A 24,587-nucleotide genomic window follows, 5' to 3' on the forward strand; every position below is an offset into this window, starting at 1 on the left:
AATCCTTGGAAAATTGAAGAAAGGGTTATTTAGAGCAGAGTAGAAAATGAGGTATAAGGGCATAATACCTTGTCCTAAATGGAAGCATGAGATTCCTTTCTAAACTCTGTAAATGTGGACGTATTCCCAGCAGCTTAGTGGAAAATGAAACAAGACCCAAATAGATAAAGGGTCAAAAAGTACAAAAAGGGGTTTGTATAAACAAGTAAGTGACAAAATAAGTAACTCCAGTGGTACCCAAATGAATTGTGCTTGGGAGAGGAAGCTCCTCCAGCAAAAATGGCCTGATGGATGCAGCCTACGAGGGACTGTCGTCTCCTCAGGGTTGGGGCGGTGTTTGGGCAGATAACTGGCAGGAAAGGGGGCCGCCGTCTGGGATTCATGTTTTTCAAGGGTGGGTTAAGTTGTTTTTCAAGAAGTTATGCCGGTTTTTTATATCGCTTTTGTCTGCAGTTGAGCTGCACTGGGGATCGTTATTTGAAACATAAACTTTTTGGGGCACCCGGCTGGCTCGGTCTGTTAAGCGTCTGACTCTTGGTTTCAGCTCAGGTCATGATCTCTCGGTTTGTGGGTTTGAGCCCCGCATCAGGCTCTGCACTGACAGCACGGAGCCTGCTTGGGATTCTCTCTCTCTGCCCCTCCCTTGTTCGGTCTCTCGCAAAATAAATAAACCTAATAAAAAATTTAAAAAATCAAACTTTTTATAATACAATGCCAAGTTGTTTGGTGTGTGTTTATGTTAACGTATGTATATGTGTATGTGTGCATACACAAATCTGTTCATGTGTTGTCCAGGATGAGCATTTTCTGAAGTGTTGTTCTGTTTATAATATGTAATCACATCTTTTGTTTGTATCTTCTGGGGCTGTTGTGTTTTTCTAACACACTTGGATGACAAATGTTTATAGCACTGATACTCCCCTTCTGTTTTATTTCATGGAAACATGTTTTCAGAGCCTATTAAGGAGATAAGCTTGAATCAACATTCCAGGGCTGTCCTGAGCAAATTCTGTGAAGTAGGGGAAGTTTTTCTTCTGCGTTGCTTGGTTGTCCATTTACACACTTCCTTCCTCTTCTTATAGGCTTCCATAAAGGAAAGTTATATGAATCCTATAACAAGAGTTAGTTAATTCGTCTGTCTCCCAGGAGGGCTTATAGTTGAATAGAGCTCAAAGTGAGAGCAATACTTAACTAAAGCAGTGATTCCCTGGAGTTAGATCTTAGGAGATGAGAAGGAGAAACGTTGAGGCAGGGAACTTGCCCTGCCACTAGAATTGGAACGCCTTGAGGGAAAGGAGGTGTATAAATCATCTCTCTGGCTCTGGAGTCCACACCTGTGGACAGTGGGAAGGCCCTGCCCTGGACCAGCCAGACAAAGTGAGCTTCGAGCTGCATGGGAGACGTGGGGAAAACAGAAAAAACAATTTCATCTAATGACTTTTTCTTCCGTTATTATTTTCTAAGAGAATGTATGATAATTTGTTTTATAAATTTTATAAACTGGGTGGCTCTGTCCGTTAAGCAACTGACTTTCTGCTCAGATCATGATCTCTCAGTTTGTGGGTTCAAGCCCTGCTTTGTGCTCTGTGCTGACTGCTCAGAGCCTGGAGACTGCCTCAGATTCTGTGTCTCCCTCTCTCTCTGCACCTCCCCCCCTTTCAAAAATAAACATTAAAAAACATTAAAAAATAAAAATTGGTTAAATTATATAAATAATTGAACTGGAAAAAAAAAGCAGCAGCTAAGTGGAAGTGTAACCTAATTTCTCTTTCAGTTATCTGCATATTCATTGTAGAAGAGTTGAAAATCTGTAAACATATGATTAGGAAAGCAAATTGGCCATGACCTCTCACCCAGAGAAAACTGCTCTACCACCCTATCACACACTGCTACCCTCTTCCATTAACTTGTCGTGAGCACATTTTAGAAGCCTTGATTTTTAATGGCTGCGTCAGGATTCCTTTTGTGGTTCCTTAAGTTTATTTTTTCATTCACTACTAATCTTGCTATCTCATCTTTCAAATGACAAGTGAGGATGTCTATCAGGACATTGCAAGTCTGGCTCCCAAGCCTGAATATATCCTTGGACTCCATTCACAGAAATATAATCAATGAGCTCAGGGTTTGAATTATTTTCATGGCTTTTTATACATATTATCAATGTGCTTTCTTGAAGTTTGTTCTGGTTGATAGTCCAGCAACAGCATATGAAAGTGCCCACTTCAGGGCGCCTGGGTGACTCAATCAATTGAGTGTCCGACTTCGGCTTGAGTCATGATCTCGTAGTTCGTGGATTCAAGGCCCGCATCAAGCTCTGTGTGGACAGCTCAGTCAGAGCCTGGAATCTCAGATTCTGTGTCTCCCTCTCCCTCTCTGCTCCTCCCCTGCTTGTGTCCTCTCTCTCGCGCGCACACACACACACACACACACACACACACACACAAATAAATAAATAAATAAAAATGAGAAAAAAGAAAAACAAAAGGTGCCCACTTCCTGGCCAGCCTGAATATTCCCTTCAATTTTTTTTTGAAAATTGATACATAACAAAAGTTATAACTTTGCTGTTATTTGCAATTTTTTAATTAGTGAAATAGGACAACTTGTCATTTCCTTTTCAGCAAGTTATGTTTTGTTGTGAGTGATTGTCTGTGTCCCTTATATATTTTCAGGTAGCTGTGTGATATTAAATACCATGTGGTTCTTCTTATTAGATTATGTATATTAAGAAACCTGAAGAACATAGGAGAATTTTATGTTCTATAAATAATAACAAAGACAACGTTCAAATCCCAGAAGGGGATTTGAGAAATTTCCATCCCAGCCAGAGCGTCCCAGCATGGAAGGTGCCTGCTGTCTGTAAATAAGTCAGACTTTGTCTAGGGCCTGCTTTACCCAGTTGGCTGGCTCAAAATAACGGACAAGAGCAGTAGGTAGAAATAAGGAAGCAGCTGGTTTTCCAGTTGAACATAGAGTTGCCTGGAATGAGGCTTGCTACCCAGGTTGCACCTAATTGGCCACCATGCTGTGATGTAATTGTGAGAGTGTGGATGGTGGCATCCCCCTAATCTTTACTTAACTAACGAGGCTTGTTAATGATCAGTTCTGGTGACTTGGTGACAGGTATAAGACATGGGTTCACCGTGTTGGCCGTCTCAGGCAGGTAATGATGACTGGAGGGTATTTTAAAAAGATGGATATTTTTTTAAATAGAAAAGGTCTACATCCTGTATTGAAAGGTGATAGGAATAAGGACATCTTACTAAATTGTGTACTGTGTCTTATAGCAAAAGAGCGGTTTTTTCTTGTTCTGAAAAGTTAATTACCAAATGTAGCAATATTTTGACTTGATTTTCTTTTTACTAATTTTTTTCATTAAAAAAATGAACTCTGTGAAGCACTTTTATTTCCCTTTGGAGTATTTCGAATACACTTTGACCTGTGTGGGAATTTTTTTCAGGGGTCACCGTTGGAGATAAATGTTATACAATTAAATACTCACTCTCAACTAATAAGATGATAAATCACATCTCTGGAGATTTCTGATGTATTTACTTATTACCCTTTCAGTATAGGAAGGGATGTTTTCACACTGAAAGTTCTTTATGTTTACTAATTTCCTCCTTCCTCTTCTGCAGTCTTAAGTGACTTTTAGTTAAAAGTCATGGGAGTTAAATTGGCAGAGGACTTTTCCGTTTACATTCAGGTTTGGTTCAAATTATGCAAGATGAAGACAGTCCATGCTATGAATTGAAGCCATTTAGTGCATCAATTATTCTGTGATAACGAGTTGAGAATGGGCTGCAGACTCCTTCCATTTTAAACTTGGTTTCTCATTAGCTTATATGAGAGATAAAATAATTTGATTCTAATTTATCTCTCCTTAAATGGACATTGTTCCCCTCTGAATACAAGAGGAAAGCATTTTAATTTTGTAGTCATTTATAACACATGGGTCAAATAAATAAGTTTTATTTCCAGCAGTATATGTCTCCTCTGTTATTTATATCACCATAGTTCCTCTTTTCCAAGACATACTTTTTTTTTTCCTACATCTTTCTAGAACAAAATAGGCCGCAAACATAATAAAGACACAGTCAGAAATCAGTTGAGAAAATAGGGTTATTTTGCAAATGGTGCTTGAAGAATTTTAAAAAATATTTTTTAAAAGTTTATTTTTTGAGAGAGAGACACAGTGCAAGCAGGGGAGGGGCAGTGAGAGAGGGAGAGAGGGAGACAGAATCCAAAGCAGGCTCCAGGCTCTGAGCTGTCAGCACAGAGCCCGACCTGGGGAACAAACCCACGAACCGTGAGATCGTGACCTGACTCTAAGTCTGATGTTTAACCAACTGAGCCACCCAGGCTCTTCTTGAAGAAGTTTTTAACTACTTGGGAAAAGTTAGAACTTTACCTTGCTATACGTAGAAACAGATTTCTTGTAGATTTTGTTTAGAATATTATAAAAACATGTAAAACATGTCTAAAGATATGTGAAGGAAGTTTTTCAGTTCTTGAGTTGGGAGGAAATTTCTAAGGATAAAAGCAATGAACATAGTAATCTCAAATGAAACCAAGGCAACAAAATTGTTTTTCCAGATCCAACTATGTCATGTGTCAAAGTAGAAAGCACACAAGACAGAAATTAGGGAAAAAAAGAGGGTCAGTTTTTTGAGATGAGTAATACTAACTGCAAGAAAAACATAGGCAAATCAAAAAAGTCCATCAGTAGTTGACAAAAAAAAACCAGTCGGTGGCTAATAAATGTATAAAATGAACATTCATTATTAACCAAATAAAGGGAAATTAAAATAATAAGCTATTTTACTCATTAAATTAATGGGATTAAAATTATCACTTGTCAAGGATTTGGTGAACCAGAGTATATACATAAACTTCCAGTGGGAACGCATATTGGTACAAACATTCTGAAAAGTAATTTGATGATCTGTATCAAGAGCTGTTAAAAGTTTATACCCTTTAATTCAGTAACTGTTTTTCTAGAAACCTGCCCAAATTATAAATAACCAGAAATACAGAAAAAGATCAACAGAAGTGTACTTACTGTCATGAAGTATTGGAAAATTGGAAACCGCTTAAGTGTCCAGTAGCAAGCAAATGATTTAATAAATCGTGATGCAATAGAATACTATATAGCCATTAAAATGGTATGTTCAGAGGTTATTTTAATGGAGTTAAGTATTGGAAACATCGCCGTTAAATTTGAAAAACTTAAGATGAGGGTAGAAGGTAGAATGTAACATATATAATGTGATTTCGAGTTTTTCTCCAAACAACAGTCACAAAAAGGACTAGGAAAAAAAAAAAACACAAAAAGTTTTAATGGTTAAATCCCGGTTATGGAGTTGTTTATCATTTTTTTCTTTTTCTTTTTTTTTTTTGGCCAAATTCTCTATAGTGAACATGCATTACTTACAGTAGAAAAAAATAAGTTGGTAAAATATAAATATATGGTAGTGTACTTTCACAAGCATCTTCATACTGTCATCAGTCTTAACTTGTTTACCTCCTTTAAGTGCCCAGAGGGCGGAGATATCATCAGCCTGTCCTATCCACAGCTTATCCTCAGTGTCTGAGACAGTGCCTGGCACATCATAGTTATTCAATAAATGTGTGTTTGTGGAGTAAAGCCAGAGTATGGGGCGGCTGGCCCGATTGAAGATAAAAGGCAAAGTTTAAATAGCCGAGTTAATTGACCCAAGTTCAGAAGTGTTGAGTGAGCAGTGAAGAAAAGTCCAATTCACAATCCTTGAGTACAGAGGTGGAAAGCAAAGTCAGACTCAAAGAAGAAAAGGGAAAACTGACGTTTCAGAAGACTGAAAAAGGCATCTCAACACCCAGAGGGGAATGAGTGAAGTGAAGTGCCCCGCCTCATCCCACATGGGGACCACAGGTGCCTGCATGAAATAAACAGGGTTGTGTATGAGGCTACAAGGACACCTTCAATCACCTTTGAAAACGGGGAGATTTATAGGCCATGTCTTTGATGACACAGTAATAATAAAGACTTAAAGACCTAAGTATGAGCCAAAGGAATATGCAGTCCCAATAACCAGAATCAGTTGCAAATATTTAAATAACTCCCTGATTTAAAAGGAAATCAAAAAAGAAACTTTATAAATGAACAATAAGAACACCCCACATCAAACCTGTAGGCTATGGCAAAGTCTGAAGTGTATTTTAAATAATATAGCAAGAAAGTTTACAAAGTAAAACACGTAAGCCCTCAATTTAAGAAGCTACAAATGCAACAAGTAAAATATTAGAGGAAGGTAAGGATGAAAGCAAAATTTACTAAGCCAGAAGGGACAACTATGACAAAATTGGTCATTGAGGAGTCTTTTCTTTGAAAAAGACAAATCAAGTGAGCAAGCCTGTGGCAGGCTTAACTAAGAGAATTAGAAAGACTACCTGAATGCAGATACGAAAAGGAAATGGAAGTGGTATGGAGGAAGCTAGATCGGCTTCTGGAAGGATGTATGTTTGAGGGGGAATGTCTTTTCTGTTTTTAAGAGATTACTGTGTGTGGGGCACCTGGATGGCTCAGTTGGCCAAGCGTCCGACTTCGGCTCAGGTCATGATCTCACGGTCGGGGCTTTGTGCTGACAGCCAGCTCAGAGCCTGGAGCCTGTTTCAAGATTCTGTGTCTCCCTCTCTCTCTGACCCTCCCCTACTCACGCTCTCGCTCTGTCTGTCTGTCTGTCTCTCAGAAATAAATAAAAAACATTTAAAAAAATTAGAAAAAAAAGATTACTGTATGTGTTTTCATTAAAGTTTTGTACCCATATTATTAAAACCAAATCTTCTTTCTAGAAGAAAATGTGGAGATTTCATGATCCAAACAATATTTAAGAGAATTTTTTTTTTAAGTGAGTTTCTCTGAGGTACTCCAGCTGACTGCATGCGAAGTCACAGTTTTATTTGGTGAAGTCTTATGGAGAGAATGCTCGTTGGTAGTGTTGGTAGATCCATGACTTCCATTCTTGTCATTGGAGGGAGGAATTCCCGGTGTAACTGACAATGTACAGATTTTGATGAACCAGTTAATTTTACTTTGAGGGTGATATAGATTCACTGGATGATCTGAACCCTGAACAAAGGGTCACATTTCCCCCTATTTCTCTCAAGTGATTTTGTGGGGTGTGACATACCAGTGGGTAAAAATACCTTAGGACCTGCTAACGAAAGACGGTGTGCACAGAGTCTGCTTTTCTAGCACATATTTTTATAGATGTTGAAAACGCTGTTGTCAAACAGTATTTTAAAAACTGTCAGGTGTGTGTGTGTGTTTTTCAAATGAGCTTTAAATAATTCAGTACTTGTGCGGGCGGCAGAAAAATGACTTTATAAACTTGCAGTGCTCTTTTGTACTGAATATACAAATAGAGTCTATGAATTAAAAATGAACACTATCCAATCCATCTTTTTACTAATAACCAGTGTAGTGTAGCATTGATGGAAATTTGCTGTTACCAATGTCTTTTGGTGTTTTTTTATTTTTTTATTTTTGTTTTGCATTTCGCTTTAGAGAATCACTTTAAAGTCATTTCAGCATAGCTACTACCTGCGTACTTATGGTGAAGAAGGTTTCTGAAAGCAACCTTGTCTGCTTTATATAACTTGATGGTGACTCACGGGTGGCCTCCTTCCCTTTTCTTCCCTCCTGCAAGCTGCTGAATGAGAAATGAGGCTAGAGTAGAGACAGAAGATTGTTTGCTTAGGAATAATCCCCTTCTTTAAGAGTCTAACTGTGTGAAAAAGTAAAGGGTCATAGATTATTGTGACTCTTAGCCACATTTCTCATAGACTCATTACTCAGAACTCATTTTTCTCCTGTTCTTCCCATCCCCGGTTTGTTTGTTTTTTAAGGAGTGACAGAGCAAACCTCGTGTGTGTGACAAGGCGTGATGGAATGCCCCAGTACTGAGTGCGGCTCTTCCTCTTGCCAATAAAGAACTGTGGCTTTTCTGAAGGCAGAAAAATTGCCCTTCATCATCATTGTTACGACTGTTTTGTTATCCTCGGGCAGACGTTTTATACTAGTCACAGTGGTATTATTCATGTTCTGGAGTTATCACATCTCTGCTCTGAGATTCTCCGGTCATGGCCAGAGATTTAAGGTGTATTTGCAGGGATTGGGAACTGACTCAATCATGGCCACAGAGAATGGAGAGTTACGGTTAGACAGCAGACACAGGGATGGTGAAAACGCCTGTCTCGGAACATTAAGGTTAAAGCTTTCTGCATCGTAGCAGTAATTTGGAAGATTTGATGTAAGAAACGGTTAAAGTTCATTTAAAATTCATAAATTCCACTCCAGCGTCGCTCTGAGTACGCTGCCGATGATTGCCATCAAGCATCTTGAGCATGCTGATTATACACTGTTTGACACACATTGTTTGTAATGGTATTTCAAGTGCTGCAGACTGACTCATTCTGCGCATTCAGTCTGGAAAGACTCATCAGCGCTGTTGTTCCCTGTACGGGTGGAGGTGGACTGCCTAACTAATGAGAAAGGTGTTCTGCATGTGCTCCGTAGTATTTCATGATCTTCTACACGGGACTTTGTCTTTAATGATGGCCCAAGGTCCCCATTCAATCTGGATTTCATAGATTTTTACATACTCATTTCAGTTGAATTTTCGTAAGGTCCAGCTTGGAATCCATGGTAAAAAGAAGATTGGATGGAGGAGTGGGCAGCAAAAGATCTTAGAAAATAGTAAAGGAGATTGAAATTGCCTGGCAAAACAAAGCTTTTAGTAGATCTGAAGAAGGCACATACTGTTTTTGGGGGAAAAAAAACTTGTTGAGGATGGTGAATTGGAAATCAGAGTACATGATTTGATTTTTTTGCAAGTACTTTGTGGGTCAAGACGCGACCCACGGTATTGTTAGACTTGTGTCACATGAACAATTATATGTATGGTTCCTACTCATACCCTTGGAGTCTCGTTCCACATTCCTCATTGCAGGTTGAACTTCCTCAGATGTGCAAAGTCTGAAGCAAAGACAGGCAGAAAGTGTATCCATCAGGGAGGTGGGGATTCTGGGGAAGGACCCTTTCCTGAATCTTCTTTTCAGTACACACTTATTGAGTGCTGCTCCCACTTTCTCCTCGCTCTCTATAAGCTTGACCCTTGGTTTTACTTCTCTCTAAATCTCAGGTCCTCTTCTGTAAAATGGGACCCATAATAATACCTGTCTTCTGGGCTTTTTGGGAGAGCTAAAGAGATATCACAGGGATAGTCCTGAAATCCATGTCTGGCTCCTTGGAAAAGCTACCACTATGTCAGTGCCCCTGAGTTGTCTTCTGTGGGTTCAGGAAGAATGACTGAAGCTAGTCAGAGCATCTGAAGGTCTTCCAGACCCACCTGAGTCCTGCAACCCCCTGGGAGTCTGTGCTAACACTGAACAAAGTCGCTATGAATTTCAAAGAGTTTAATGGAGGTAGTAAATAGTGTTTCTTAGTTAAAAAGATGAGATGTTTGAATTTTTTCTTCACATTTTGCTTCCTACCTACAATATGTCGGCATTATATGGAATACCTTTTTATGTTTTTCTCTTTTAATTCTTGCCATATTATTTTTATTGTCTTCTGCACACAAGGAATGGAAGCGAATCTAATACAAGGGCGTAGGTTCTGAGAAATGATTTGGTGACTTGAACATCTGGGTTGATAATTCTTTAGTATGGCGACTTTTTTTTTTTTTTTTGACTCTTTCATTAGGATCATCAAGTCCCTAGTCCACCTGCAGTCTTAGCTTACACTGGAACTGAAATAGTGGAAGGCAGAATTCTCTCCTTCAGACTCTGAGATCTGTTGGCTCTACATTGCTTCCGTCATCCTTGGACACTTTTGTTATTGAGATTCCTCTGGTTGCAGTTTAAAGAAGCCCAGCTTGGGACTAACTTGACCAAAGAAAAGGACCTCTGTTGGCTTACATGATTAGAATTTCAGGTGGTGTAGGCCAGGGCCTCAGAGACATCAGATGTGGTAGGTTTTGGAGGTGCAGACAAGATGTATTAGGATTTTGTCTCTATCTCCTGGTTCTGTTTCTTTTCCTGGGTTGGCTTCTGTGTTAGTTATTTATTGCTGTGTAATAAATGGTGTCAAGTGTAGTGGCTTGAAAGAGCACAGGCTTATTATTTCATTGAGTTTGTGCAGCAGGAAGCTAGGCTTGGCTTATCTGGGCCCCTGACTTCAGGATTTCTCACGAGACTGCAACCGAGGTGTCAGCCAGCATTAAGGTCTCATCTGAAGGCTTGATGTCAGGAGGATCTGCCTGCAAGCCATGTGGTTCATCAAAGAACAAAGTTCCTTATGGGTTGCTGGACTCAGAGCTTTGTTGTCACCTGTCAGCCGGGGGCATCCCCAGTTCCTTGCCACTGCAGTCTCTCCATAGGTTAGCTCACAATATGGCAGCTTCTGTCATCAAAGTCAGCAAGAAAGAGTCTGTTGGTAAGGCAGAAATCACAGTCTTCTGTAACACAGTTGTGGAAGTGGTATGCTCTGTTCTGTTTAGAAGCAAGTCACAGGTCCGACCCATGTGCGGGTAGAAAGGATTGTAAAAGGTGTGAAGACCAGGAATCAGGGATCATCGGGGCCCATCTTGGAATCTGTCCATGCCTTCATTCTCCACATGGAGAAGCTCGCCTACATGGTGGTGAGTTGACCAAAAGATCCGACCTTCCATCACCCTAGGGCTAGGGGTGATTCCAGAGAAAATAGAGCCACTCATTTCCTCAGATTCCATATATATACCTGGAATTCTTAGTTGAAACCATTAATCAATCTGGCAAGCTTAACCACAAAAGGACTGATTGGAAGGCTATCTGGTATCTTCTGGAATTGTTGAGAATATCAAAGCACTGGGCTGGAAACAGCTGAGAGAACTGGATGGACACAGAGCATTGCTACACTGGACTCTCATCATGAGATTCTCAAGATGAGATCTATCTCACTGGCCGAGTATAGGTCCTCTGCCTGTGTACCAGCGGCGAGGAAGGGAGATGAGGGAATATCTACCCACCTTGGACCTCCATTGGAGGTGGGATGGTTTCTTTGACCCTGACAGTGCTCTGAGATGAGCTCATATGGGTCTCGTGGCTTCCACGGACGCTCAGCCTAGCAGGTTGCGTTGCATAAACAGATTCTCCTCTAACAGGCATTTTCCGAACTGTGTTGCTGGTGGTTCTGTGCTCTTGTTCAACATAAGCTATGCCTTCCAGGCATACCAACAAAGCTGCTACAGAAGCAGTATGTGATATCAGCGGCATGCCCAAGTCTCTGAGTCATATAGTGGGTGGGGCATTCATAGTCAGAATTTTGATTCAGACCAGATTGAACCACAAGTAGAATTTAATTTTCTGAGATTAGAGGCTAACTTTGTGCTCTGGTTTTGTTTCCCCGTCTTTGTGTTGGGTCCAGGGATTCGGGGACTGCCTTAACTCTTTACTGTTGTCATCTTTGGCCATGTATATATCACTTTCTTGGATATGTGGGTACATTAGCTGAATTATCAGGTTTTTATAAGTTCAAAGAACTTGTAAATCTCTTGAAGTAAGCTCACGTGTTTCCTTGCATGAATTTTCAAAGTTATATTTCCTCCCTTGCAGCATTATTGTAGAATGTATTAGGACCCACTTACCAAGAAAGGAAACAGATGTCACTTCTATGGGGTAACTTGTAGGGTAAAGAGTCTTGCCTATACTCAAAATGTTTTTCTTATTGGCCTACGATGGCGGGTGTAATTTCACCATGCGAATTTGAACTATGGCTTAAGATCAGTGGACCTCAACACGTTAAAATCACCCAGGGAATTAACAAAACCAAACAATAACCAAACGAAATGATGTCAGCACCCCACTCTAAGGAAATTTTGAAGAATTTCTGGGGATAGAATCCAAGGAGCTGTCACTTTTTAAAAAATCTGTTTATTTATTTTGAGAGAGAGAGAATGATTCAGTCAGGCTCTGTAATGTCAGCATGAAGCTCAATGAGGGGCTCGAACCCACGAAGATCATGACCTGCGCCAAAATCAAGAGTTGGACGCTCAACTGACTGAGCCTCCCAGGCACCCCACCCTGTCACCCTTCCTTGTGTATCCCTGTGATGGCTCCTGTTAATCAAGGTCACTGACGCTGGTCACTTCCTGCAACCTCAAACAGCTACCCCCCTACCAAAGGGCCATGGGGTTTCTAGGAGTCCCACTGCTTCTGAAAACCCCTCCATAAGGCTGAGCTCACAGGAACATCTCTTTGCTTCATAACAGTAGCACGTGTTAAAATCAGGCTATAAACAACCCAGCTTCTCTTTCATTTTATATTTACTTTCTGGAGGTGATGTGCAAATAATCACTCATGTGGTTATTTGAAATCTTTCTGTCTGTAGTAATACCAGATGGCACGGCATTTTCCATGTGCCAGCTTGCATTTCTTCTCCCACAGCGCAATGTGGAAGTGATCGTGGCCTCTTTCACACACTCTTCCTCCCCATGTGCATTTCAGTCGTCAGGGGAAGTTTTCTTGTGTATCAGTTCAATATGTTGTAGATTTGCTTGGAATCCTTGGACTCTCTGGGCATCGTATAGTCACATGACGAGAAGTACTTGAAAGGGAAGATTTTTGAGGCCTATTGATTAAAGGTTATCAATTCAACAAACATTTAATAAGCATTTGCTGTGCGCTGAGCCAGTGGCTTTCTACTGGGACAGGTGGCTTAGGTCCCCAGGAAGGATTTTGGAAATTTGCAAGGTTGTTTTTTGTTAACATAATGATTAGCAGTGCTGCTGGCCTTGGGCACGTAGGGGCCAGAGGCACTAATTGCCCTGCACTGAGCAGGACAGTGCCCTGCGACAAGAATGATCCCGCGTAACCNCTGAGCCTAAAACCTAGTTGTGCTTTTCCTATAAACACAAACTTTTGTGTGTGTGTATGTTTTTGCTTTTTTTTTTTTTGGCATGGATTTAATATACAATGACTTTTCCAGGAAAATTGTAAATGTCACTTCAGGGAAGGTTGTACTTGCTTTCCTTGGAGTCAACAGTTATTTATCCTCACATAAAATCGTGTCACCGACGGAACCCTGCATGTGGTATTTGAGTCACCAAAAAGCCCGTCTGTATCTGCCTGCATTTATTATTCTCTCCATCATGCAGATTCCATACAGAGAGGCAAGTGAAGGACCATTTTCTGTGTTTCCTGGTCGTGTCATGTGCAAAATAATTCCTATTATTCCTTGTCTTGTTACAATTTTTCTGAGATCACAGCTAGGTCATTAGAATGTTGAGTTGAAATTGTGTGTGTGTGTGTGTGCGCGCGCGCGTCTGTGTCTTAAAAAGTATGTGTGTGATTGTGATGTTTATAAATTTTATTTCAAGGAAGTGGAGCCTTGCAAACTGAGTTTTAGGGGGCATTGGGTATGATAGGGTTGAGAGCCACTAGATTAAGCAGCTGGGCGATGGCACGGAAATCATCAGACAAGGAAAAACCTGGGTGCTAGGGGGCTGCAGAAGAGCAGCCCCTCCCCTGGCCCGGAGGGACGCACTGGCCAGGAATGTTCTGCTAGGGCTGAGCCGGGTGGAGTGGAGGGCAAAGGCACCACTGCATTCAAGATCAAGAAGGGTGAATGCGAGGCTTTTGCAAACGGCTCAAGCTTGGGTGCGGTAGAGCTGTGGGCTGGCGTGGAGAGCAAAGGCTAAGAGGCAGAGGGAGCGGTGTGAAGGATGTAAGAAGCCTGGCTGGTATTTTATTCTAGAAACACGGGGAATCACCAAGAGGCTAAAGGGTTGGGACAAGGCTGGCCTGTTAGAGAGAGTGCGTGTCACAGCGGTGAACCAGGGCGAGGGGGACAGAGCAGGGAGAGGCCTGAACTAAGGCAGTGCCAGTCGGGAGAGCCCATGCAGGTAGGTGCACATAGGTTCTGAAGGTGTCACACCCCGGATCCAGTCCCAGATGAAAGAACTCCACTTCCCCCTGTTCTCAAACACCTTCCTAGAGGATCCCAGGTGCTGCCGGGGTGCGTGTGGGATGGTGCAGAGAAGAGGGACAGAGTGTTGGCCTATGAAATCTACTCAACAGTGAGTATGGAAAACCAGGGGAAGGAAGCTCTAGGATGTGTCTGGTCATGTGAGGTGTCCGGCAAGTCAAGGGGCTCAAGCCTCCCTTGTGTAACATCTGTGCTCTAGTTAAGTGTGTGTGTGTGTGTGTGTGTGTGTGTGTGTGTGTGTATGTTTGGGGGAAGGGGGAATCGTTGTTCATTTATTTTGCAGGCAAAATAAAACCTACCTGTTGCTTTCAGTTAACTTGGCACACCTTCCGTTCTGTCTTGAAAATTCGAGTAACAACAACAGATTCTAAAGAAACTTCATTAATACTGCAAAGCTACAGATTTTCATCTGGAGTGCTATTTGAAAACATTTGCCTGTGCCACATGGAGGAGAACATTCTTAATGATTTACCCTCGCAACAACAAAAACATTTAGACTCCTCACCGCACTGATGAGACAAAAGCTGTACTATAAATGAGGGCCTTGCCCAATGTCTGCTGCCTTTGTATTTGAGAAAAAAAAACAATGCAATTACTAAAACAATATTATAAGAAGTTTGGAAAATAGAAAGGGGGATGTTATCCCCTTCCCCATTATCTGTTGCTGTTCTAATAGACAGTACTTTCTTTAAATCTTATTTTTAGATACATATATGTATATATGTGTGTAATGTGTTTGACGTTATATACATAAGGATCTATTGTAGTCATTTTATATACACATACTCTAGAAGTTAAATAAAATGAAATATCCTGGAGCAACATTTTAAATCAATCTTCCACTCAATTTCCAACTTGGTACCTAGCTTCCTACTGAATGCTGTACTAGGTGCCTCTATTTAGTTGTCTTGAAGGTATTTCTCTCCTAAGCACATCAGTACTGAGCTTTGAACTTTCCCCACCCTGCCCTCTCCTCTTCCCAGTTTCCCATATCCCAGTAAAGGCTTCCACTGTCCATCCTTTTTTTTCTTTTAAAATTTTAATGTTTATTTTTGAGAGAGACAGAGTGTGAGCAGGGGAGGGGCAGAGTGAGAGAGAGGGAGACACAGAATCCGAAGCAGGTTCTAGGCTCTGAGCTGTCCGCACAGAGCCTGATGCGGGGCTCAAACTCACGAACCGCAAGATCATGACCTGAGCTGAAGTCAGACACTTAACCAACTGAGCCACCCAGGCCCCCCAAGGAAGGGTTTCACTGTCCATCATGTTGCACAGGGCAGCACCCTAGATCTCTCCCCTTCCTGCACCCCCACCTGGAGTCCATCGCAAGTTCTTTCGTCTCTGTTGCCAGAATAGAGGCTGCTCACATCTCCTGCCTTTGCTGCCACCACCCTCTTCCAAGCTGCCCTCATTCTTCATCTGAGCTACATCAGCCTGCTCACTGGTCTGCTGCGCTGGCTCTTCTTACCCCCCTAGAGTCTGCTCTCCCACGGGACAGAATAGATCATTCTGAAAAATTCTCCCATTTAAAATTCTCCTGTGGCCTCCCAAGTATACTCAGGAAATGACCCAAGTCCTTCCCCTTGGCACATGTGGCCTACATGTTTGCTCCTCCTTCCAAATCCATCTCATGCCATAGGATGTCCTTCTGCTAACTCCCCATGCTCCAGCCACCTGAAACACACCAGGTTCTTCCCAGCCTCACAGCTCTTCAGGCATGTGCTTTGTGCTCTGCGAAGCCCCCTTCCTACACTCGGGGCCTGCAAGCTCCAGATGCTGTGGATGTCACTTTAAATGTCACTCTAGGAGCCATCCCAGACTACTCCAGGGAAAGTAGAGTCGCCTCCTTACTTTTAAACAATTCACAGTTAGAGTGTGTGCGCCCCCAGCAGGTTGAAAGCTCCATGAGGCGGTGACCACGTCTGTCTTATTTAACAGTCAGCCTGGATGTACTTGATGAGCGAGTGAATGGAGGAATGGGTGCTGCCTTCTGAATCAGCTCATGGGGTTCTTTTGCTGCCAGGCTGAGGGGCATGGGCTTGAGAGCCAAGGAGTGACTAGGCATCATCCTTTATCTTGGAAGCCCTTTCGTAACAGAGACTTTTTAACCCTTTCCAACGCTCTTGTTTTTGTCCAGATCATGTTTGTCTGGGACTCCAGTAACTGTCAGGGGCCAGCTCCCAGCCCTAGGCCCCAGGTGGTGCCGTGTTTAATAAAGGCACGTGGATATTAGAGGCTACATGGCCAATATCTCAGTGCCTCCCTTGGGGAGGGAGTACAATCTTGGAAGAGGACTAGTTTTTACTTCTGCAGCCAAAGGTAGCAGGAAGGAGATGCCAGGGAATGTGATAAAAAGAAAGAACGTGTAGATCAACTCTCCCCCAAACTGCGATCCAAAGACTATATCCACTACTGGAGTAGTGGTTGAAGAGAGCGTCCGTGACCGAAACCAGACAGTTTAAGAACAGTTTCTCTTGGGAAGAAGCAGTCTTAATCAAGGTCTTTCCTGGTGGCATTGAATGTTCAAAACCCTGGAAACTTTTCATCACATCTTACCACTGTTAGGCCAGTTTATTAGGATCATTTATTAAGATCTCCCCAAACAATGGAGAGCTTCTGATCAGTGCAGTTCCAGCCTGGCACAAACTGCTTTTACCGGAGGAAATTACGGAACGTGTGATATAGTTGCCCCCATCTAGCTGACTGCCTCTTACCTTCCCTTGTTCTCTTGCCTTGTCTAACATCATGTCTCCATCAAGTTACGTCCTTAATGAGGTCGTTTGCTCCGCAGACACCAGGAGATTATGTCTTAGGGTAATACATTTTCTGCTTTCTGAGCTATGCCTGACATGGCAGCTTCTTCAGCTGTGGAAAGAATTTGCCATTTAGCAGAGGAGGACCTTTATAGCTTGTCACAGCTTTCAATCATAGCTTTGGCTTTTGATTCCTTAACAGTGGCACACGGGAGCATGAACATTTTGCATAACCACTTAGCTTAACCTTCTAAGTCGCCTCTCCAAGGAGTGAGAATCACTTTATGCCGGCCTGATAGGAAAGAACGCTCTGTGCTGGTGTTAATAGTATCTGCATATAGTTTGCATAACTGAAGTCCACAATCATCATCTTCCCAGCTTTATTGAAATACATTTGACATATAACACACAGTAATATCTTCATCTCAGTTTTGGTCCAGAATTACCATCAGTATTCCTTGTCAGTAATGGGCACCAACATTGATTTGATTTTTTAACGTTTCAACATTTTTTCTTTTTTAGTTTTTTTCCTACAGACACAAACTGAGCGCCACTTCTGGGTCAGCGCTGCATCTCTGGAGGTCCATAGGACAAAAAATAACAGCTAAAGATTTTTCAGGATTGTAGCAAAATGATAAGTCCACAACTGGAGTGATTGTGGTATTAATGGCAGTGTATCCGGAATAAAGAGAAAATTTGAAAAGCCAAGAGAAAAGACAGATGAAGAACTGGCCGACTTAGATTTTTATTTTATTTTGTTTTTTATTTAGTTTTATATTTTTATTTTATTTCTAGGAGAGAGAGAGACAGCGTGAGCAGGGGAGGGTCAGAGAGAGAGGGAGTCACAGACTGAAACAGGCTCCAGGCTCTGAGCTGGCAGTCAGCACAGAGCCCAACGTGGGGCTCGAACCCACGAAGCGCGAGATCATGACCTAAGCGAAAGTCGGACGCTTAACCGACTAAGCCACCCAGGCGCCCCGACTTAGATTTTTAAACAGCAGTGGTTGATTCTGTACCTCTGGACAGAATGGGAGGCTGAAATGAAAGACCTCTTCGGACATACAGAGAGGAGCAGAATTTCTTATCCTCAGACTTTTGCTGGAAGAATGGCTAACCGTCGGATTTGAGCAGGAAGGAAGCTGAATCTAGAAGTAGAGTACATCATTACAGAGCAGCAACACAGCCAAGAGATGGGGCATGTTAATAAATTTAAGTAATCCAGACAGATTGCTGCCCCTGTCTTAGGATTTGAGTACAAGCGAAATGTTTAGACTCGGTGCTAAGTTTTGAAATTCTTCCGTTTGTGATGAATTAGTTTCACTTCAGGCAAGGGTCTTTAACCAGAGGTCCGTGGATGGAATTCAAGCCATCCATGAACTTCTTAAAATTGTAGGTGACATGTTTTGTGTATGTGTAATTTTCCTGCAGACAGGATTTGTGGCTTTCATCAGACATTGAAAGGGGCTTAGAACCTGAACAAGCTTAAGAACTACTGGATTAATATATAGTCCCCTATTGAAACGAAATTACATGGGTACTTTCCCCGAAGTTGAGAAGTGATTATCTGAATTTGAATATTGGATCTTTATGAAACACTTGAGACCCCAGACAAATGATATTTCTTCTCATTATATTCTGTTTGTGCAGTGCACAACCTGTGTGACTGGACATGGCAGCAATGTCTGGCCCCTGAGACTGTACCTTGCCATCAGTCAGTATTCGATTATAGCCATTATGATTCCTAAAGGGAGTCACTATTGAGCTATCATAAGAAATTAAGCTTCTAGGTGACCAATTTTGGGATGTAATAGATTCAGTGCTGCTGTTTTGTTAATTGAGAGGGTGTTTTGTGTACCACGTCCAAGTGTGCAGGATGGGGACAGTGTCATGTTTGGTCATTATCTCTCTGGATGAGATCTCATATGAAAACAATTGTTAATTGGAGACCATGCCTAACTTGTGTTTCTATAATGCAATTGGAGCATATAGTAGAAATGTGCATTTTATTTGTAATTTTAATTCCACTGCTCCATTCCTTCAGTCGTTGTTAATTGCTAGTGTCAGGCTGTTTACTGCAGTAATAAGGTCATGGGTACTGGGTTGAAGAGGGCGGTCCTGTCCCTGAGAATTATTTTGAATTCGGATGGAGGGTGGCAGGCCATCACCAAATCCTCAGTCGTAGCCTAAGACGTAGTCAGGTCGCAACGAAGCCGTGTTCCTAGGAGCCTCCCGCATGGGGCACCCGCCTATGGGTGTAACTGAGGACAGAGCAGAGCACATACTTCAGGGACAGATGCATTGAAGCCATGGGCCTCCTCGGACAGTACAAGACATCACAATGTCTGAGTTATGTATATAGTTATGATCATGATAACGCAGACTGCTTCTGAAGCTGTTAACTGGCTTCCTCCAAAGTCCAGGGCCTCCCTGTGGCCCCGCAGCACCCCCAGGGGCAGGGATGAAGTGCCAGATCCCAGGACTGGGGACGTCCTGCCTGCTGGGGAGGAGACAAATTTCCAGTCCTGTTTCCTGCCCGCAGGTCCATTTCCTCTCTCAGGACATGGGCGTCCCTTCGAGGGCGAGGGAGGCGGTCTGTCAAATGGTTACCAATGGCATGGAGGAAGGTACCTGCGACTCGAAGTGAACCTGGATTTCCTTTCCCGTTGGTGGCATCTCCCGTTTTGTGTGTGTTACATTGAGAAATTCTCAGTTTTGGTTGATACGATCATCATCTCTTCTTTTAAGAGAAGAACACCTGTGTAGAGCTTAAATGGTAAGTTCGGCTAGGGTTTTGAGATGTGACTTCCGTGAAAATGCAGAATGTTGGATGATGGTGCAGTGTGGTCTCTGGCCCACCAGCTTTCCATCCCCAGTTAATCACAGTGACATTAGGACAATTAGACTATAACCTGAACTTCTGCAAACTCATTTAGAGAGAGAAGAAATTCATTTCACTGTGGTGTGCTCTAAATTGTAAATTGAGGTTCAGGATTGATTGTTGCATAGGTTGGAGTTTTAAATTGAAATTTTCTCCTATGTTATTTTATATCTCTATGATTCACTGTGAAGATTGGGTTAAAAAGTTAAAAAACATTGATGCAATTTTCTTCTTCTCCGAGAAATCGAGGTTACTATTTTTAAAAAATTGATTCTGGCCTCTTCTTTGTATCCCTCAAACTACCACTTTCTCTGCCATTCCTAGAACCATTTGAAGGGTTTTACGTAACCTAAAAATAGAATAAAATAAGCACAATTTTATTTTATTTTTTTTGGAAAAGCTAAAGAAAAGCACAGTTCATGCTATTCTTCCCCTGAAAATGGGAACCCGAGTGTCTCATCCTATGTTTTTATTATCAGGTTACACATACTTTGAGGTAAATCTATTTGATGAAGATAATAGCTCTTTTGAAGGGATGATTGTGTGTGGGTAGGGGGGTGAGTGTGTATGTGCATGCGTGCAGACATGCAGTGTGTGTGACGGTGGCAAGAGCTCGTTCAGGCAATAGTGGGAGTGAATTGGCTAACAGAACAAATGGCAGTGCCATCCTGCCTGTGGGCGGCTTCCTCTGGTCTTTTCTCCAAAGTGTTCCATGGCCTATTCATTTCCTGGGACCCAACAAGTCTCCTCACTAGCTCTGTGGCAGTGACAATGGCTTGTGGCCATCTTGCCAGTGATTTTCCAGGGCCTTTGCCCTGTCAGTTGCTGCTGGGGTAGGTGAAGTGTGCCGGCTTTGATTCTGGGTCTGCTGTGGGGGACTGAACGTCAGCTCCTCAGCTCCATCATGGCCGTGGCTCAGGGAGTGCGCTCTAAGTTGAAGATGTGACAGGTTTAACTTGGCTCTGGGTGTCCTGGGACACTCGAATCATTCACTCAATCCACATTCGAGTGTCTTCCAGTGCCAGGCACGGTCCTCGGAGTGTGTCATATGTACGTGGAAACGACAAATCACTGTGCTCTGGGAGTTTACGTCTGGCTCCCTTAATAACTTTCTGGAATGAGGTTCGCTTCCCCAAACTGTGGAAATATTCATACACTTGACCATTTATTTGTTTGTTTGTCTTTAGTTTCTAATGTGACATAACAGATGAATAAGAAGACATCGTCGATGCCCTCAGGGAATTTGTGAGAGAGAGAGACAGACAGACAGACAGCCGGGCCAATGTATAAAACACTTTGCTGCCCAGCAGGCTGAGTACATGCTAGAGTGGAGGCAGAAGCAGCGTTGCGGAGGGAAGACTGTGAGAGGAAGGAGGAGCGTGATTTTTATGACAGGGTGCCTGCCTTTCAGCTTGACCTGTGGTCACCTTTGAGCATGTGGGGATCTGGCGGTGGGGTGAGGTGACAGGCTTAGTGGGCCATGAAGTGGAGGGAAGGAGTGAGCGAGTGAGCGAGGCCAAGTGCTGGGTGGCCTTGACCACAGGCTGGGGTGCTCTGTAAGCAGCCGAGTCTGTGAGTTTCACTGGATGGCTATGACAGAACAGGCCTACTCTTCTAGAACAGCTGACGGCAGAGTGTGGATCCACCGAGGGCAAGAGCGGGAGTGGAGGGGGAGGGAGAGAGCTAGGTGATTTTCTTTCGTTCATTCTTTTTCTCATTCACCAAAGACTTAGGTGGGGCTTTGCTGAATCACTTATAAGCGATTGCCAGTCCTAGATAGTACTTTAAGAAGCACGGAACCAATTTAATGCCCTACCTCATCTTTCAGGCTTGAAGTTTACATTTTTGTCTCTTTGGGCAGAGGGGCTGAAAGCAGCTTTAGGGGAAGGGGTGTGACCATCTCCGTTTCCTCTGCTGGGCTTCTCCTGCCCTTCGCCTCATTCAGCAGTACGGCAGAACTCGGCTGTGCTGTACCAGGAGATACAGGGCCTCCCAGTGCCTGGATAGTTTGAGATGTAATTCAGAGAAAATGGATTCCATTTATGTTTTGGGATGGGAGCCACAGAGAATAACGGGAAGAAGTAGATGGGTTTGTCTTGACAACATGTTTCCACTGCAGTGAAGGGGGCCAGCCCACTTCTCTTGGTCAAGGAAGGTTACTCCATCTTAAACATGTGGTGGTGGTTATTCCTTGTACATTTTTTTTTTTTAAGGTAGGAAACATTCTTAGGACGGTGTCCTCGGCATAAAGGACGTGGTGGGGGAGCAAAGCCTGTAGACTGTGACCAGTTGACATGCCCTGGCCTACTGAGAAGACAGAATGTGTCTAATCGGTGCAGAGCGAATACTCACAAAGAGCCTCCTTCTCTCCTAGGGCTTCCTTCGCTGGGCATCTGGCCGGGATTCTCGTCGGATTGATGTACACTCTTGGGCCTCTGAAGAAAATCATGGAAATGTGTGCAGGTACAGAACAAAACACCCTTGACCTGACAACAGGTTGGAAGTTCATCTTAATTTTAATGGAAACAAGATTTTAATGGAAACAGAAGCAACCCCAAGTTTCCCTGTGGTTCAGCTCAGGAATTCCCTAATAGGCTCTTTTTAAAACCAAGAGGCCAAACAGCTGTTGCACACACGGCCCACACTGCTCTAGAGAGGAGTCTGCAAACCCAGATTGTGAGCCAGACAGAAGCTTTCACAGGGTGTTTTTACCAGCAGCATTAAGGGCACTCACAGGAAATTGTGATTTTCTTGAAAATGCAGAGAACTAAAATGGATTCTTTTTTACTTAAAAAAATTTTAATGTTTTTTATTTATTCTTGAGAGAGAGAGAGAGAGACAGACAGAGAGAGAGAGAACATAGCAGGGGAGGGGTGAGAGAGGTAGACACAGAATCCAAAGCAGGTTCCAGGCTCTGAGCTGTCAGCACAGAGCCCGATGCGGGGCTTGAACTCATGAACCATGAGACCATGACTTGAGCCCAAGTCGGATGCTTAATGTACTGAGCCACCCAGGTGCCTCTAAAATGGATTTAAAATAATGTATTCTTTCGTAATCTTCCACAAATTAATATAGGTGCAAGGCAAAGTCACAAAAGAAAAACAAATCTGTACTGAAGTGCAAGGCCAGTATTTGCAAGGATTCAGAGTGACCCCTAGGTTCTCGGCAGGTGAGGTGTATATTCATGTCTGGGCCAAACCAAGTGTGCTATGTGTTGCAGCTTAAAGCATGGCTCCTGCCTGCAAAATTTGTGGGGTTTTTTTTTTTTTTTTTGTCTTTTTGTTTTTGTTGTTTTGGCTTTTTTTTCCCCCCGTCAAATTGATGCCCAATGAAAATACTTTATTTTATTTAGAAATATATGAATTTTTTAGCCTTCTTCATTTAAAATGCTATAGTGTTTTTGACTTATAGGAAAATTATTTCGCAGATACTTGTTTTATAGACCATATGAGTTCCAATATTTCATCTTTTATTCATAGGAAACCTTCTGAGACTATTTTACCTTTCCTTGAACCATAAATAATTTGTTTTCACAGTTTGTGCCGATGACTGGTGTTCTTGAGAACCATATAATATTCATGATATTAGAAAGCTTCCCAGGCACTGCGCTGCCGTCTTTATTAGCAGGTTGTGCTCGCTTTCAGATGATTTTTACAGGCTGTGTTGCATCTAAACAGATTCCCATTTCCCTACATTGGCTTATTACTGTGTTTCTAGTGTGTGTGCTTGGTGGAGGCAGGAGGAACTGCATTTATTGAAAATGTCCAGTTTCATTATATTTTCTATACAACTTAATTATGGAAATGTAGTAATGAGCTTTGTTGCCCCAGTGCTCCTTAGTACTGATAAAGGGGAAAGAATGTTTCTTGAGAGTTTAATGTTTTGTTTCATTTTTTTTAAAGATTTTATTTTTAAGTAACCTCCACACCCAACATGGGGCTCGAACTCATATCCCCAAGATCAAGAGTCGCATGCTTTATCCATGGAGCCAGCAACGTGCCCCATATTCTGTTTCATTTTCTATGTGTATCTGAAGTTGAAGTGGTTTGTAAAGCTTTCCAGATAATTTAGGGAAATATTTTGATATTAAAGAGAATTTTCCCCACAATTACACCATTTTAACTCTTAGTTTTCCTTCTTAAAGCTTTGCCTATGTTCTGGGGAGACTTATTTTTTATATCACGTTTTTTCCAAAGGAATACAATAGAAAATTAGGTTAGAAAAGTTGAAACAAACATGTAGTGCTATTTACAAATAGCCTGTAGTCCCTCTGCCTTTTTTCTGGTGAGGCCAGAGAAAGATCTAGAGTGACCTGAGAATTTCCACAGGAACCCTGTGGAAAATAGCCTAGTGCATCTGTCTAATAACTCCTGGAGAAGGAGTATCACCCTGAAGTTGGGTCTGTTACTCCCCATGCCACCTCCCTTCAGCAGTGCTGAATTGACCGTCCTAGTGCCCTTTTAGAGATGAGGAAGGGGAAAGGCCCTTTAGGAGGGTAGGAACCATGGCTTCTCTAACAGTCTTAGGTCAGGTCAACAGGAACCTATAAGGAACTGTGGAGGATTCTCCATATTCTGTTCCCAATAGGGCTAGCCCCAAACAAAAGGGATTTTATTTTAACAGTTGTTTAGAAATCATTTGAGATGACTTTGGCTTTGTTATAAAGAACCTCCTAATTGTTGGAAGGATCATCAGTTAATGCCTTATGGCTTTTCTGTTCCATTGGTTGATGGCGCTGTCTATATGCCCAGTATCTTACTATTTTGATTACTATGACTTTGTAATGCAGATTGAAATGGGGAAGAGTTAGGATGGCTATTATCAATAAGACAAGAGATCGTAAGCATTTCTGGAGGATGTGGAGAAAAGGAAATGCTTGTGTACTGTTGGTAAGGATATAAACTGGTACAGTCAGTATGGAGGTTCCTCAAAGAGTTAAAAATAGAACTACCTT

The 24,587-nt window shown here is 42.3% G+C and overlaps 1 protein-coding gene across 7 annotated transcripts in view; it reads left to right on the top strand.

Annotated features, from left to right (window-relative positions):
• RHBDD1 (rhomboid domain containing 1) overlaps positions 1 to 24,587 on the top strand; it is a 129,761-nt gene that overhangs the window by 39,551 nt on the left and 65,623 nt on the right. For all 7 annotated transcript variants that reach the window (XM_077748617.1, XM_077748616.1, XM_077748619.1 and 4 more), the window contains exon 4: positions 22,008 to 22,096. In XM_077748617.1, coding sequence (XP_077604743.1) covers positions 22,008 to 22,096 — 89 coding nt within the window. The remainder of the gene's footprint in view (positions 1 to 22,007; positions 22,097 to 24,587) is intronic.

The sequence above is a fragment of the Crocuta crocuta genome, unplaced genomic scaffold, assembly GCF_008692635.1.
Source record: "Crocuta crocuta isolate KB4526 unplaced genomic scaffold, BGI_CrCroc_1.0 scaffold229, whole genome shotgun sequence".
Classification (NCBI taxonomy): Eukaryota; Metazoa; Chordata; class Mammalia; order Carnivora; family Hyaenidae; genus Crocuta; species Crocuta crocuta.